At 31.7% G+C, this 17,471-nt stretch overlaps 1 protein-coding gene across 1 annotated transcript; it reads left to right on the plus strand.

Annotated features, from left to right (window-relative positions):
- Positions 1-457: 457 nt before the first annotated feature.
- On the plus strand, positions 458-16,836 carry LOC119610131 (the record flags this gene model as incomplete). The annotated part of the gene is made up of 5 exons (XM_037965232.1): positions 458-716; positions 11,370-11,505; positions 15,451-15,716; positions 15,918-16,053; positions 16,117-16,836. Coding segments are annotated over 5 exons (1,408 nt in total), but the record flags the coding sequence as incomplete, so codon positions are not given.
- Positions 16,837-17,471: the final 635 nt, after the last annotated feature.

Below are 17,471 nucleotides of genomic sequence, written 5' to 3' on the forward strand. Positions count from 1 at the left end.
ATCTACCCCCTACTTTACACAATGTATTAATGGTTAAGCCACTTTATAATCATTACTGCTAATTAAATTAAATGTGTTCCTCTTAACAACTGCAAAAAAAGGAATAAAATAAAAAGCCAACTAAAAACTATAGTGAATTAAAAATCAAGCCAATAGTTAGAGAGAAGCAGCGGTAAACGTGGAATACAATTTGCAACGTGGCTAAACTGTTAGGAAACACTTTAAAACACTTAACTCAAGTTACACAAGGAAAGAGTTGGATAAATAAAAAAAAACAAAGAAAAGTTAAAACCAAATACTACTGACCATTACTTATCTAATGTGGCTGGTGCAAAAAAACATTACCTGCAATAACTAGTTAAAGCTGTTTTTCCATCCTTTGCTGAAAAAGGCGAAAAAAAGGATTTAGACAAAAACAAATTTACTACCAAAAACTTATTTATCTTTAGCGTTTTTATGTAAAACTAACAAAAAAATTCTCTATTTTTTTCTCAATTTCATTTGCAGATTTCACCCAGAGTCTACGTTTGGTTGAAGTACGTATACCAAATTACGTTATTAAGGGTTCAACAGCACAATTGGAATGCCTTTACGACTTAGATGGTGAGGCATTGTACTCGGTAAAATGGTACAAGGATGGCAATGAATTTTATCGATATGTACCCAGGGATATGCCGCCAGCACAGACCTTTTTACTGCCAGGTGTTTCAGTGGATGTAAGTAGATTCAAGAGCTTTTTTTAAATATTTATGAACACACACTTTGACTTAGACTCGTGTAGGGCACACATGTAAAAATAAAGTTTTGAACGCGGTAAAAATGAAATTGAACAGTGGTATAGTCTAGTCTATAGTCTAGTCTATAGCTTAGTCCATAGTCTAGTATATAGTCTAGGCTATAGTCTAGTCTATAGTCTAGTCTATAGTCCAGTCTATAGTCTAGTTTATAGTCTAGTCTATAGTCTAGTCTATAGTCTAGTCTAAAGTCTAGTCTATAGTCTAGTCTATAGTCTAGTCTATAGTCTAGTCTATAGTATAGTCTATAGTCTAGTCTATAGTCTAGTCTATAGTCTAGTCTAGTCTAGTCTATAGTCTAGTCTATAGTCTAGTCTATAGTCTAGTCTATAGTCTAGTCTATAGTCTAGTCTATAGTCTAGTCTATAGTCTAGTCTATAGTCTAGTCTATAGTCTAGTCTATAGTCTAGTCTATAGTCTAGTCTATAGTATAGTCTAGTCTATAGTCTAGTCTATAATCTAGTCTATAATCTAGTCTATAGTCAAGTCTATAGTCTAGTCTATAGTCAAGTCTATAGTCTAGTCTATAGTCTAGTCTATAGTCAAGTCTATTGTCTAGTCTATAGTCTAGTCTATTCTATAGTCTAGTCTATAGTCTAGTCTATAGTCTAGTCTATAGTCTAGTCTATAGTCTAGTCTAGTCTATAGTCTAGTCTATAGTCTAGTCTATAGTCTAGTCTATAGTCTAGTCTAGTCTATAGTCTAGTCTATAGTCTAGTCTATAGTCTAGTCTATAGTCTAGTCTATAGTCTAGTCTATAGTCTAGTCTATAGTCTAGTCTATAGTTTAGTCTATAGTCTAGTCTATAGTCTAGTCTAGAGTCTAGTCTATAGTCTAGTCTATAGTCTAGTCTATAGTCTAGTCTATAGTCTAGTCTAGTCTATAGTCTAGTCTATAGTCTAGTCTATAGTCTAGTCTATAGTCTAGTCTTTAGTCTGGTCTATAGTCTAGTCTATAGTATAGTCTATAGTTAAGTCTATAGTCTAGTCTATAGTCAAGTCTATAGTCTAGTCTATAGTCTAGTCTATAGTCTAGTCTATAGTCTAGTCTATAGTCTAGTCTATAGTCTAGTCTATAGTCTAGTCTATAGTCTAGTCTATAGTCTAGTCTATAGTCTAGTCTATAGTCTAGTCTATAGTCTAGTCTAGTCTATAGTCTAGTCTATAGTCTAGTCTATAGTCTAGTCTATAGTCTAGTCTATAGTCTAGTCTATAGTCTAGTCTATAGTCTAGTCTATAGTCTAGTCTATAGTCTAGTCTATAGTCTAGTCTATAGTCTAGTCTATAGTCTAGTCTATAGTCTAGTCTATAGTCTAGTCTATGTCTAGTCTATAGTCTAGTCTATAGTCTAGTCTATAGTCTAGTCTATAGTCTAGTCTATAGTCTAGTCTATAGTCTAGTCTATAGTCTAGTCTATAGTCTAGTCTATAGTCTAGTCTATAGTCTAGTCTATAGTCTAGTCTATAGTCTAGTCTATAGTCTAGTCTATAGTCTAGTCTATAGTCTAGTCTATAGTCTAGTCTATAGTCCTAGTCTATAGTCTAGTCTATAGTCCTAGTCTATAGTCAGTCTCTGTCTAGTCTATAGTCTAGTCTATAGTCTAGTCTATAGTCTAGTCATAGGGGTCTAGTCTATAGTCTGTCTATAGTCTTAGTCGATAGTCTATATCAGTCTATAGTCTAGGTCTATAGTCTAGTCCTATAGTCATAGTCTATAGTCTAGTCTATAGTCTAAGTCTATAGTCTAGTCTATGTCTAAGTCTATAGTCTAGTCTATAGTCTAGTCTATAGTCTAAGTCTCTTAGTCTACGGTCTATTAGTCAAGTCTACAGTCGTATATAGTCTAGTCTATAGTCTAAGTCCTATGAGTTCCTAGTCTATAGCCTAGTCTATAGTCTAGTCTATAGTCTAGTCTATAGTCTAGTCTATAGTCTAGTCTATAGTCTAGTCTATAGTCTAGTCTATAGTCTAGTCTATAGTCTAGTCTATAGTCTAGTCTATAGTCTAGTCTATAGTCTAGTCTATAGTCTAGTCTATAGTCTAGTCTATAGTCTAGTCTATAGTCTAGTCTATAGTCTAGTCTATAGTCTAGTCTATAGTCTAGTCTATAGTCTAGTCTATAGTCTAGTCTATAGTCTAGTCTATAGTCTAGTCTATAGTCTAGTCTATAGTCTAGTCTATAGTCTAGTCTATAGTCTAGTCTATAGTCTAGTCTATAGTCTAGTCTATAGTCTAGTCTATAGTCTAATCTATAGTCTAGTCTATAGTCTAGTCTATAGTCTAGTCTATAGTCTAGTCTATAGTCTAGTCTATAGTCTAGTCTATAGTCTAGTCTAGTCTATAGTCTAGTCTATAGTCTAGTCTATAGTCTAGTCTATAGTCTTGTCTACAGTCTAGTCTATATTCCAGTCTATAGTCTAGTCTATAGTGTAGTCTATAGTCTAGTCTACAGTCTGGTCTATAGTCTAGTCTATAGTATATCTAGTCTAGCCTATTTAAAAAATTTTAAATAATATTAATATTTAAATCTCTAATTATAGTTTTTTAAATTAATAAAATACTAAAAATTTTGTCACAACTTTTTCGCCTTTTATCACACGGTTCCCAGTCTTTTAAAGAGAGCAAACGTATGTGCACTTTATCATGTGATAGAATTTTAATAGGTGAATTTTTCTTTGGTTTTGAAGTAAAGGGCTTAAAATTTGCCGGCATTTTATTTTTCTCTTCCATTTGACTATTCCTTCTAAAACCCCATGGAATACGTGTATTTTATACTTAAATGTTATAGATTACAAAAAAAACTATAACCAAGTAATGGAAAAAAAGAAATGGCCAACACATATGTATAGTTGTAAACTAACATAGAAAGTAGTAAATTTTGTACATGTTCACAAACAGAAGGTAGTAAAGTAAAGTCCTTCAGTAACACAAAGTTCACTGCTATAATTCAAAGACTAGTAAGTAGCAGCCGTTTTTGTTCATTTCATTTAATTCGTTCTTTTGCAGGATACAAACACACACACACACATGGTAATATTATTTAGAGCAATAGCATAATATGTGTTGGAGAATGTTTGCTCATTTGACTGCCAAAGTGCTAAAATAGTTGCGCTGCCATAAGTAATGCTTAGCAGAAAATGTTAGTCATAAAAAATATGCTTATTTGTAAGTGAGTTTGCATGAGCGCCGATAGGTTTGGGTGTATCAGCTCTATCACCTTTCTCTCTGGTCTGGGGAAAAAGTCTAAAGCAATAAATGTAAAATCTATTCCACTAATGCTGCTGCTGTTACTGCTAGTAATATTTGTAATGTTAAAATTAACCCTGCCAGGACAATAATAATCTTAAATTGATTCACTTTAAAAGTCAAAAAATAAAACAAACATGATTTCCTTTCTTCTCTTACGATTTAAGTAGGAACCAATTAACAACACATTTTGTTGTCCTTATTAAATTAATTTGTCAATATATCGAATCCAATATATAAAGAAATTCTAGGCCTCCTAAGGGTTAATTTCCTATTTTTTCAACACCCCTATTGTTCTTTTCTATTCCTTAACTTTTAGTGTGTCTGTTTTTTAACTTTTCCACATTGTATCATGATGTTTAACTTTAGATAAAACATTATCGTGTAAAATAGTTGGCTACTAGTTACACATTTTAACTCTAGACTAAATACAGCCATTGGATAATGCTTTGGTTTATGTATAACCTTGCCTGCTTCGAAAACATCATGTTCCTTGTTTATATGTACATATATTCACTGAACACCTCCTGGTACAATTGGCTCTAAGTATGTATAGTGTAAAGGTTTGTACTATACATACATATGTATATGAGTTAGTATTTTTTTTTTTTTTTTTGCTATCACGGCTGCTACTGTAGTTTTAGTTATTGTTAGTGTGCTTCATGTTTGTGCTGTTTTTTCATAAACTACCGGATATTGTTTAAACTTAATCGATTTGATGTGAAATTGTTAAGCAAATATTGGAAGAGATTTATGGCTATAAAGTATGGGTTAAAAAAAACTGCAAACATGTTTGTTTGTAAATGTTAGAACTGTGCACTTAATAAAAAGTGTTTTAAAGCTACTTTACTTAGTAATCGTGAAAATATTGATGGTGTCTTAAACAGAGTGATTGAAGTACCCATTCACATGGTTAAGTTTTTATTTAAGGTGTCTTAAACATATTTTTAAGTGCACTATAAAATAAAGAACTCTCTTGATAGTTTTGAGACTTCAGCTGTGGAAAATGTAAGGGAAAATTTTCAAACGGCTGCTATTTGAAACAAGTACCCAAAAAGTACAATCTATAAAAATATATTTAACTAAAAGTTATTATAGACTAGACTCGACTCGACTAAACCATACACTACACCATCGACTAGACTATAGACTAGACTATAGACTAGACTATAGACTAGACTATAGACTAGACTATAGACTAGACTATAGACTAGACTATAGACTAGACTATAGACTAGACTATAGACTAGACTATAGACTAGACTATAGACTAGACTATAGACTATACTATAGACTATACTATAGACTAGACTATAGACTAGACTATAGACTAGACTAGACTATAGACGAGACTATAGACTAGACTATAGACTAGACTATAGACTAGACTATAGACTAGACTATAGACTAGACTATAGACTAGACTATAGACTAGACTATAGACTAGACTATAGACTAGACTATAGACTAGACTATAGACTAGACTATAGACTAGACTATAGACTAGACTATAGACTAGACTATAGACTAGACTATAGACTAGACTATAGACTAGACTATAGACTAGACTATAGACTAGACTATAGACTAGACTATAGACTAGACTATAGACTGGACTATAGACTAGACTATGACTAGACTATAGACTAGACTATAGACTATAGACTAGACTATAGACTAGACTATAGACTAGACAATAGACTAGACAATAGACTAGACTGTAGACTAGACTATAGACTAGACTATAGACTAGACTATAGACTAGACTATAGACTAGACTATAGACTAGACAATAGACTAGACAATAGACTAGACTATAGACTAGACTTTAGACTAGACAATAGACTAGACAATAGACTAGACTATAGACTAGACTATAGACTAGACTATAGACTAGACTATAGACTAGAGTATAGACTAGACTATAGACTAGACAATAGACTAGACAATAGACTAGACTATAGACTAGACTTTAGACTAGACAATAGACTAGACAATAGACTAGACTATAGACTAGACAACAGACTAGACAACAGACTAGACTATAGACTAGACTATAGACTATACTATAGACTAGACTATAGACTAGACTATAGACTAGACTATAGACTAGACTATAGACTAGACTATAGACTAGACTATAGACTAGACTATAGACTAGACTATAGACTAGACTATAGACTAGACTATAGACTAGACTATAGGCTAGACTATAGACTAGACTAGACTATAGACTAGACTATAGACTAGACTATAGACTAGACTATAGACTAGACTATAGACTAGACTATAGACTAGACTATAGACTAGACTATAGACTAGACTATAGACTAGACTATAGACTAGACTATAGACTAGACTAGACTAGACTATAGACTAGACTATAGACTAGACTATAGACTAGATTATAGACTAGACTATAGACTTGACTATAGACTAGACTATAGACTAGACTATAGACTTGACTATAGACTAGACTATAGACTAGACTATAGACTACACTATAGACTACACTATAGACTACACTATAGACTAGACTATAGACTAGACAATAGACTAGACTGTAGACTAGACTATAGACTAGACTATAGACTAGACTATAGACTAGACTATAGACTAGACAATAGACTAGACAATAGACTAGACTATAGACTAGACTTTAGACTAGACAATAGACTAGACAATAGACTAGACTATAGACTAGACTATAGACTAGACTATAGACTAGACTATAGACTAGACTATAGACTAGACTATAGACTAGACTATAGACTAGACTATAGACTAGACAATAGACTAGACAATAGACTAGACTATAGACTAGACTTTAGACTAGACAATAGACTAGACAATAGACTAGACTATAGACTAGACAATAGACTAGACAACAGACTAGACTATAGACTAGACTATAGACTATACTATAGACTAGACTATAGACTAGACTATAGACTAGACTATAGACTAGACTATAGACTAGACTATAGACTAGACTATAGACTAGACTATAGACTAGACTATAGACTAGACTATAGACTAGACTATAGACTAGACTATAGACTAGACTATAGACTAGACTATAGACTAGACTATAGACTAGAATAGACTAGACTATAGACTAGACTATAGGACTAGACTATAGACTAGACTATAGACTAGACTATAGACTAGACTATAGACTAGACTATAGACTAGACTATAACTACTAGACTACTAGACTAGACTATAGACTAGACTATAGACTAGACTATAGACTAGACTATAGACTGGACTATAGACTAGACTATTGACTAGACTATAGACTAGACTATAGACTAGACTATAGACTAGACAATAGACTAGACAATAGACTAGACAATAGACTAGACTGTAGACTAGACTATAGACTAGACTATAGACTAGACTATAGACTAGACTATAGACTAGACTATAGACTAGACAATAGACTAGACAATAGACTAGACTATAGACTAGACTTTAGACTAGACAATAGACTAGACAATAGACTAGACTATAGACTAGACTATAGACTAGACTATAGACTAGACTATAGACTAGAGTATAGACTAGACTATAGACTAGACAATAGACTAGACAATAGACTAGACTATAGACTAGACAACAGACTAGACAACAGACTAGACTATAGACTAGACTATAGACTATACTATAGACTAGACTATAGACTAGACTATAGACTAGACTATAGACTAGACTATAGACTAGACTATAGACTAGACTATAGACTAGACTATAGACTAGACTATAGACTAGACTATAGGCTAGACTATAGACTAGACTAGACTATAGACTAGACTATAGACTAGACTATAGACTAGACTATAGACTAGACTATAGACTAGACTATAGACTAGACTATAGACTAGACTATAGACTAGACTATAGACTAGACTATAGACTAGACTATAGACTAGACTATAGACTAGACTATAGACTAGACTATAGACTAGACTATAGACTAGATTATAGACTAGACTATAGACTTGACTATAGACTAGACTATAGACTAGACTATAGACTTGACTATAGACTAGACTATAGACTAGACTATAGACTACACTATAGACTACACTATAGACTAGACTATAGACTAGACTATAGACTAGACAATAGACTAGACTGTAGACTAGACTAGACTTACTAGACTATAGACTAGCTATAGCTAGACTATAGACTAGACAATAGACTAGACTATGACTAGAACTTAGACTAATAAAGACGAGACAATAGACAACTAGAGCTAGACTATACACTAGACTATAGACTAGACGAGAGACTAGAACTATAGACGAGACTATAAGACTAGACTATAGACTAGACTAATAGACTAGACATAGACTAGACTAGACTAGACTATAGACTAGCTTTAGACTAGACAATAGACTAGACAATAGACTAGACTATAGACTAGACAATAGACTAGACAACAGACTAGACTATAGACTAGACTATAGACTATACTATAGACTAGACTATAGACTAGACTATAGACTAGACTATAGACTAGACTATAGACTTAGACTATAGACTAGACTATAGACTAGACTATAGACTAGACTATAGACTAGACTATAGACTAGACTATAGACTAGACTATAGACTAGACTATAGACTAGACTATAGACTAGACTATAGACTAGACTATAGACTAGACTATAGACTAGACTATAGACTAGACTATAGACTAGACTATAGACTAGACTATAGACTAGACTATAGACTAGACTATAGACTAGACTATAGCTAGACTATAGACTAGACTATAGACTTGACTATAGACTAGACTATAGACTAGACTATAGACTTGACTATAGACTAGACTATAGACTAGACTATAGACTAGACTATAGACTACACTATAGACTACACTATAGACTAGACTATAGACTAGACTATAGACTAGACTATAATGACTATAGACTAGACTATAGACTATAGACTAGACTATAGACTAGACTATAGACTAGACTATAGACTAGACTATAGACTAGACTATAGACTAGACTATAGACTAGGACTATAGACTAGACTATAGACTAGACTATAGACTAGACTATAGACTAGACTATAGACTAGACTATAGATTAGACTAGACTAGACTATAGACTAGACTATAGACTAGACTATAGACTAGACTATAGACTAGACTATAGACTAGACTATAGACTAGACTATAGACTAGACTATAGACTAGACTATACTAGACTATAGGCTAGACTATAGACTAGACTAGACTATAGACTAGACTATAGACTAGACTATAGACTAGACTATAGACTAGACTATAGACTAGACTATAGACTAGACTATAGACTAGACTATAGACTAGACTATAGACTAGACTATAGACTAGACTATAGACTAGACTATAGACTAGACTATAGACTAGACTATAGACTAGACTATAGACTAGACTATAGACTAGACTATAGACTAGATTATAGACTAGACTATAGACTTGACTATAGACTAGACTATAGACTAGACTATAGACTTGACTATAGACTAGACTATAGACTAGACTATAGACTACACTATAGACTACACTATAGACTAGACTATAGACTAGACTATAGACTAGACAATAGACTAGACTGTAGACTAGACTATAGACTAGACTATAGACTAGACTATAGACTAGACAATAGACTAGACTATAGACTAGACTTTAGACTAGACAATAGACTAGACAATAGACTAGACTATAGACTAGACTATAGACTAGACTATAGACTAGACTATAGACTAGACTATAGACTAGACTATAGACTAGACTATAGACTAGACTATAGACTAGACAATAGACTAGACAATAGACTAGACTATAGACTAGACTTTAGACTAGACAATAGACTAGACAATAGACTAGACTATAGACTAGACAATAGACTAGACAACAGACTAGACTATAGACTAGACTATAGACTATACTATAGACTAGACTATAGACTGACTAGACTAGACTATAGACTAGACTATAGACTAGACTATAGACTAGACTATAGACTAGACTATAGACTAGACTATAGACTAGACTATAGACTAGACTATAGACTAGACTATAGACTAGACTATAGACTAGACTATAGACTAGACTATAGACTAGACTATAGACTAGACTATAGACTAGACTAGACTAAGACTAGACTATAGACTAGACTATAGAACTAGACTATAGACTAGACTATAGACTAGACTATAGACTAGACTATAGACTAGACTATAGACTAGACTATAGACGAGACTACTATAGACTAGACTATAGACTAGACTATAGACTAGACTATAGACTAGACTATAGACTAGACTATAGACTAGACTAAGCTAGACTATGACTAGCTATAGACTAGACTATAGACTAGACTATAGACTAGACTACTAAGACTAGACTATAGACTAGACTATAGACTAGACTATAGACTAGACTATAGACTAGACTATAGACTAGACTATAGACTAGACTATAGACTAGACTATAGACTATACTATCGACTAGACTATAGGACTAGAACTATAGACTAGACTATAGACTAGAACTATAGACTAGACTATAGACTAGACTATAGACTAACTATAGACTAGACTATAGACTAGACTATAGACTAGACTATAGAGACTAGACTATAGACTAGACTATAGACTAGACTATAGACTAGACTATAGACTAGACTATAGACTAGACTATAGACTAGACTATAGACTAGACTATAGACTAGACTATAGACTAGACGATAGACTAGACTATAGACTAGACTAGACTATAGACCTTAGACAGACTATAGACTAGACTATAGACTAGACTATAGACTAGACTATAGACTAGACTATAGCTAGACTATAGACTAGACTATAGACTAGACTAGACTAGACTATAGACTAGACTATAGACTAGACTATAGACTAGACTATAGACTAGACTATAGACTAGACTATAGACTATACTAGACTAATAGACTAGACTACAGACTAGACTATAGACTAGACTATAGACTAGACTATAGACTAGACTATAGACTAGACAAGACATTGACTACATTGTAGACTTCTATAAGACCTACACAACAGACTACTCCATAGACCAAACTATGGACTTGACTATAGTCTAGACTATATAATATGCTGTAGACTGTACTAGGTTTAAAGTTTTGATAAATATGTTATGATGTAGATTATTTATCCCCCTACAACTCACCAAACAAATTCGACTAATTTGCCAGCAATTTTACATAATATCCCATAAATTATTTAATATTTCAAGAATATTTTAAATATTTTTGCTTTAACACACTTTTTGTTTTTTGTTTTTACAGGTCCATAATTCCAGTGATGCGATTGTAACATTACGTGAAGTGAATCTACAATCGGCTGGACGTTTTCGTTGTGAGGTATCGGGTGAAGCGCCATCATTTCAAACTGTTACCGAACATGGTGACATGGTTGTTGTCTGTAAGTATTGACAGCTTTTGTTACATTTTATTAAAAAAATTCTAAAACAACTCTAAAAACACACAATTCAGTAGAAAACTAAAACTTTAATGAAAATTCATATGGAAAACACTGTTGTAAACATAGAGAAGATTGATTGATATTTATTGGGTGTCAGTTGAATGAACAGAGAGCGTTGCAACTTCTAAAAAAACTGTATTTTATGATTTTTTCTAAATAAAAAATAAAAATTTTTTCGAGTTACCATAAAAGCAATAACTTTTTTTAGTTTTTTTTTTTTTTTGTACTAAGTACTTAACAAATATTTGAATTTGTATTTTGTTAAAAGAGCAACAAATAGAGCAGCTGCTGCTATAGTTTGAAAAATGTTTAGGCAAATTTTATTTAGTTTAGCAAATTTAATAATTGATAATGCATCACAAATTGTTGCCGATCCTTAAACGAGAGAAAAATAAAGCCTATATTATAAAAAAAAGTATTTGTTATTTTTATGCAAAAAAACAACTTTTTAAGGACTTTTATTTTTTATTTTATTACCTTAACTGGAAACACTGTCGGTCTTTCAGTTTGTCTAAGGTACATAATTCTGTATATATGCGAACATAGTACAAATGTTATAAAACTAAAGAGGTTTGCAAATGTACATACATATACATATACATATGTGTCAAAATATATTTAGGTAAAAATTTTACAGTAAAGGATTACAGTAATAGCACTATTATATTTCTTTTTACTCCTCTTCTTCCTTTAAACTATTAGAAAAAAAGACCGATTTAAAAAGGGATCTTATATAAACAACAAACTAGTTTGTTCTTCTAATTACTAATGGACAAATGTAAATTTTTTGTACTAAGTTATTGTTCAGAAACTGCTCATTGGAATAACACAACTGTATTTGTACATTCTAAAAATATTGAATATATAACGGCAAAAGTTTTTAACAAATGTAGACAGTTAAAAATTTTAATATTTTATCAAAAAACATTCTATATAAAAGTACTTTGTTCATAAATTTTCAGGAGAACTGCATAAGTTAAATTGAATAAACTAGACTACACCCTAAACTATACACGAGACTATAGACTGGAATATAGACAAGATCATAGATTATAAACTAGACCGTAGACTAGATTATAAAATAAAATAAATTATAGACTAGACTATGGCCTACACTATAGACTAGACTATAGACTAGACTTTAGACTAGACTACAGACTAGACTGTAGATTAGACTATAGACTAGACTATAGACTAGACTATAGACTAGACTATAGACTAGACTATAGACTAGACTATAGACTAGACTATAGACTAGACTATAGACTAGACTATACTATAGACTATACTATAGACTGGAATATAGACAAGATCATAGATTATAAACTAGACCGTAGACTAGACTATAGAATAAACCATAAAATAAATTATAGACTAGTAGGGTGATCGACTCGATTTTTCAACCGGTTTTAAAACCGGTTTTTTCTGCTTTACCAGTGTCGGTTTTTTCTTAATGTTGATTTTTCGAATATCGAACAACCCGGTTTTTTCACTTTTTAAAAACCGGTTTCGAATACTTTTATCTGCTTTGTATTCAAAGATTATTTAAATGAAAATTTTAAGGAAATAATAATACAGCCCGTCTAAATTTTAAAAATATTCGAGTCGAGGAACTATCCCATATTTTTCTACAGCTCCTTTGGTTAAAACTTCTTGATTTTCCTAACTAATTAAAAAAAATTATTTGTAAAATTGATAACTGTTTGATAAAATTTTATCAATCTTAAGATTATATTCCAATTACAATAATTAATTTACGGCTGAAATTTTATGGAAGTGTTGGAATGCCTATGCAAATTTCCTAAACCGGGCTTTTAAAATAAGCTAGGATTACATAGTACCTTATGTTTAACAGAAGTGTCCCACTTTTTTCCTAATTTTTTTATATTAAAGAAATAATGTAAATAAGACGACTAGATCTAAAGTTATAATCATTTAAACTGTTAAAAATCATTTCGGGCCATGTTTTATTAATCAAATTTAAACATAAATATTAAGTTTTTCAAATTAAAATATATTTTTTTTATTTATAATGAAAAACCGGTTAACCGGTTTTTTCTGAATTTGAAAAATATCAACCGCTTTTTTTTTAAATGTCAACTATTCGAACTATTCGAAAACCGGTTTTTGGAAAATGTCGAATAATCGATCACCCTATAGACTAGACTATGGCCTACACTATAGACTAGACTATAGACTAGACTTTAGACTAGACTATAGACTAGACTATAGACTAGACTATAGACTAGACTATAGACTAGACTATAGACTAGACTATAGACTAGACTATAGACTAGACTATAGACTAGACTATAGACTAGACTATAGACTAGACTATAGACTAGACTATAGACTAGACTATAGACTAGACTATAGACTAGACTATAGACTAGACTATAGACTAGACTATAGACTAGACTATAGACTAGACTATAGACTAGACTATAGACTAGACTATAGACTAGACTATAGACTAGACTATAGACTAGACTATAGACTAGACTATAGACTAGACTATAGACTAGACTATAGACTAGACTATAGACTAGACTATAGACTAGACTATAGACTAGACTATAGACTAGACTATAGACTAGACTATAGACTAGACTATAGACTAGACTATAGACTAGACTATAGACTAGACTATAGACTAGACTATAGACTAGACTATAGACTAGACTATAGACTAGACTATAGACTAGACTATAGACTAGACTATAGACTAGACTATAGACTAGACTATAGACTAGACTATAGACTAGACTATAGACTAGACTATAGACTAGACTATAGACTAGACTATAGACTAGACTATAGACTAGACTATAGACTAGACTATAGACTAGACTATAGACTAGACTATAGACTAGACTATAGACTAGACTATAGACTAGACTATAGACTAGACTATAGACTAGACTATAGACTAGACTATAGACTAGACTATAGACTAGACTATAGACTAGACTATAGACTAGACTATAGACTAGACTATAGACTAGACTATAGACTAGACTATAGACTAGACTATAGACTAGACTATAGACTAGACTATAGACTAGACTATAGACTAGACTATAGACTAGACTATAGACTAGACTATAGACTAGACTATAGACTAGACTATAGACTAGACTATAGACTAGACTATAGACTAGACTATAGACTAGACTATAGACTAGACTATAGACTAGACTATAGACTAGACTATAGACTAGACTATAGACTAGACTATAGACTAGACTATAGACTAGACTATAGACTAGACTATAGACTAGACTATAGACTAGACTATAGACTAGACTATAGACTAGACTATAGACTAGACTATAGACTAGACTATAGACTAGACTATAGACTAGACTATAGACTAGACTATATACCAGGCGTTAGCTAGACTAGGGAGGCTGTAGGCTACACTGTAGATTATTTGACAGGCTATTGACTGGAACATAGACTATTATATAGTCTATTCCCTATCTTATAGTGTAGGGTATGAAAGTTTAGAACTTTGTTGTTTTTCACCGTGTATCAAACTGTTCAACTCTATCTTTGGAAATCAATCAGACCAAATGCAATTAACAACAAATATAGTTTTACAGGCATTATACATATTTATTTTCGTACTTCATATAAGGATTTAGAGAAACAAACCGAAAACTTTGATTGAATTAAACAAATATTAGGCTTATACATACATACACATGTATATATGTATATGTTGCTAGAGTTTATATAAATATACATATTTATATTCACAAACTTACTGCAAAATAAACAGGTGTATGCTTTTTGTTATTTACATCAAAAATCTATAAAAATATTATATTTATTTGGGATAACTTTTAATTTGTTAAATAAATTTTTATTTTCCTTTTTTAGCTCTACCCGATCAGGGACCTCCCAAAATCAGTGGTGGTCGTCCTCGTTATCAAATCGGTGATTGGGTACGCATTAATTGTACTGCCGGTCGTTCAAAACCGGCAGTTCAGCTTTCTTGGTTCGTGAATGGTGAAGCTGCTGAACCTCATACGTTACGTAAATACGATACTATCATATCGGGTCGTGAGGGTTTAGAAACATCGGTATTGGGTTTACAATTTCGTGTGGAACAGCATCATTTTCGAAATGGTGATATGAAATTAAAGGTAAGTAGGAATATTGGCGATTAGAAATTAAGTAAACTGGTCTGTCTGTGTTTTCGTAATTAATCTAGAGATCTGAAATTTAGCTCAACTAATTCCTCTTAATAGTTTATATGTCTATCTGATGAAAAATAAATAACTTAGCTCAGTAATTTATCTATTTAACTAACTCTTCTCTTTTTTGATTATTCTTCCATTTTCTAGTGTGTCGCCTCTCTGTCCACATTCTACTGGCGCAGCAATGAAGAATCCGTCGAAGGTGATAGACCACAAAAGGCGCCCGTCCTAGAGTCACGTGAGACCGTGTATGCCAGTAATTCACGTGCCGATCCCGTACAAGGTATGTCATTGCGGGAAAGTTTTGTTACCAAAATTTTATCGTTTTTCATTCAACCAAATGCAGCCAATAAAACGGATTCATCTGTCAGTATAAAGCCCATCACAATAATATTACTGATAGCAATGGCTTTAATAACAACAACAGGTTGTTTAGAACAATTATACTTGGGACATAATAACTTAACGAGAGCAAAAAAACCAACATCATGCAATTTAAAAGTTGAACCGGAAGAAGAAAAACACTTAAGAAATCATTGTTGCAACAATGATGATGATGAGCATGATGATGCCAAGGTTTGTGATTGTGAGGAAGTTAAAAATAAAAGTATTGAAAATGATGGTAATATAACAACAAGTAAGGAAAATAATCTTTCAAAAAACTCTCAAGTAGTAGAAAAAGGAAATTGTAATAGAATTACAAATCACAAAAGTATGATGGATTTTAATAAGGATATGTCAAGTCTGCCAATAACATTTGAAATAGAAACGCAAATCACATCAATATGTGCCAGACTACAACTGACTACAAAGACAACAAAATCATACTTATCATCATCAGCATTAAATTGTTCGTCATCTTTATATTGCTCCTTGTCCTGCTCCTGTTCCTCCTCTTCCACAACTACCACCTTGTCAACAACAAAACCCAATGTAAAGAGTTTAAAATCAAGGTAGCTATTTAATTAAATGGATTTTCCTCAATCTTATTTTCTTTCCATTTATACTACTTACTACTTTTATTTTTTATAAAAAAGAAAATAATTTTTTTATAAAAAAAATATTAAGTACATTAGTTTATTAGTTCCTTATAATTTTCTTTATTTAAAAGTAAAAAGCCAAGAAAAAATTTAAAAAAAAATACCAAAAAAAAAAAAAAAAAAAAATCACAACAGTTAATACTAATTTTTAAAATTTAAGTTTTAAATATTTCTCTAACGGATACGGAAATCTAAAAACAAATGTATATAGTCCTTGTTAAATTTTAAGAGTTTTAACTATAATTACACAAAAGCCATATTAATTAATAAATTTATTGCAAAAATAAGAGAACTTTAGTTTCTTTTTTTTTTATTTTAAATCAAAATGTTGTAACTTTTAAGCGTAATTAAATGTGTGTGAAATAACAAAAAATATGCTCGTAAAATGGTCGATTTTGTCTCAACTTCTTATTAGTATTTTAAGTAAAGTCAAAATCTATTAGTATTGTAAGTAAACTTTAGGTAGTCTGATAAATTAATAAAACAAAAACGGAAATTATATAAAATTTTTAAATACAATTTTATCCAGGAATGTGGTAGAAGTCTTCTTTTTTATTAATTTGAACTAAAAGAATAGGGTTAGAGTAGAAAATAAAGCTTTATGGGAGTTTCTTTATGAAGAAAATGTAAAGCTGTTAAAGCTTTTTAACACAGAATTACT

This window comes from Lucilia sericata, unplaced genomic scaffold (assembly GCF_015586225.1).
Source record: "Lucilia sericata isolate MDLA Ls3-8-SP2 unplaced genomic scaffold, ASM1558622v1 Contig001122F_arrow, whole genome shotgun sequence".
NCBI lineage: Eukaryota > Metazoa > Arthropoda > Insecta > Diptera > Calliphoridae > Lucilia > Lucilia sericata.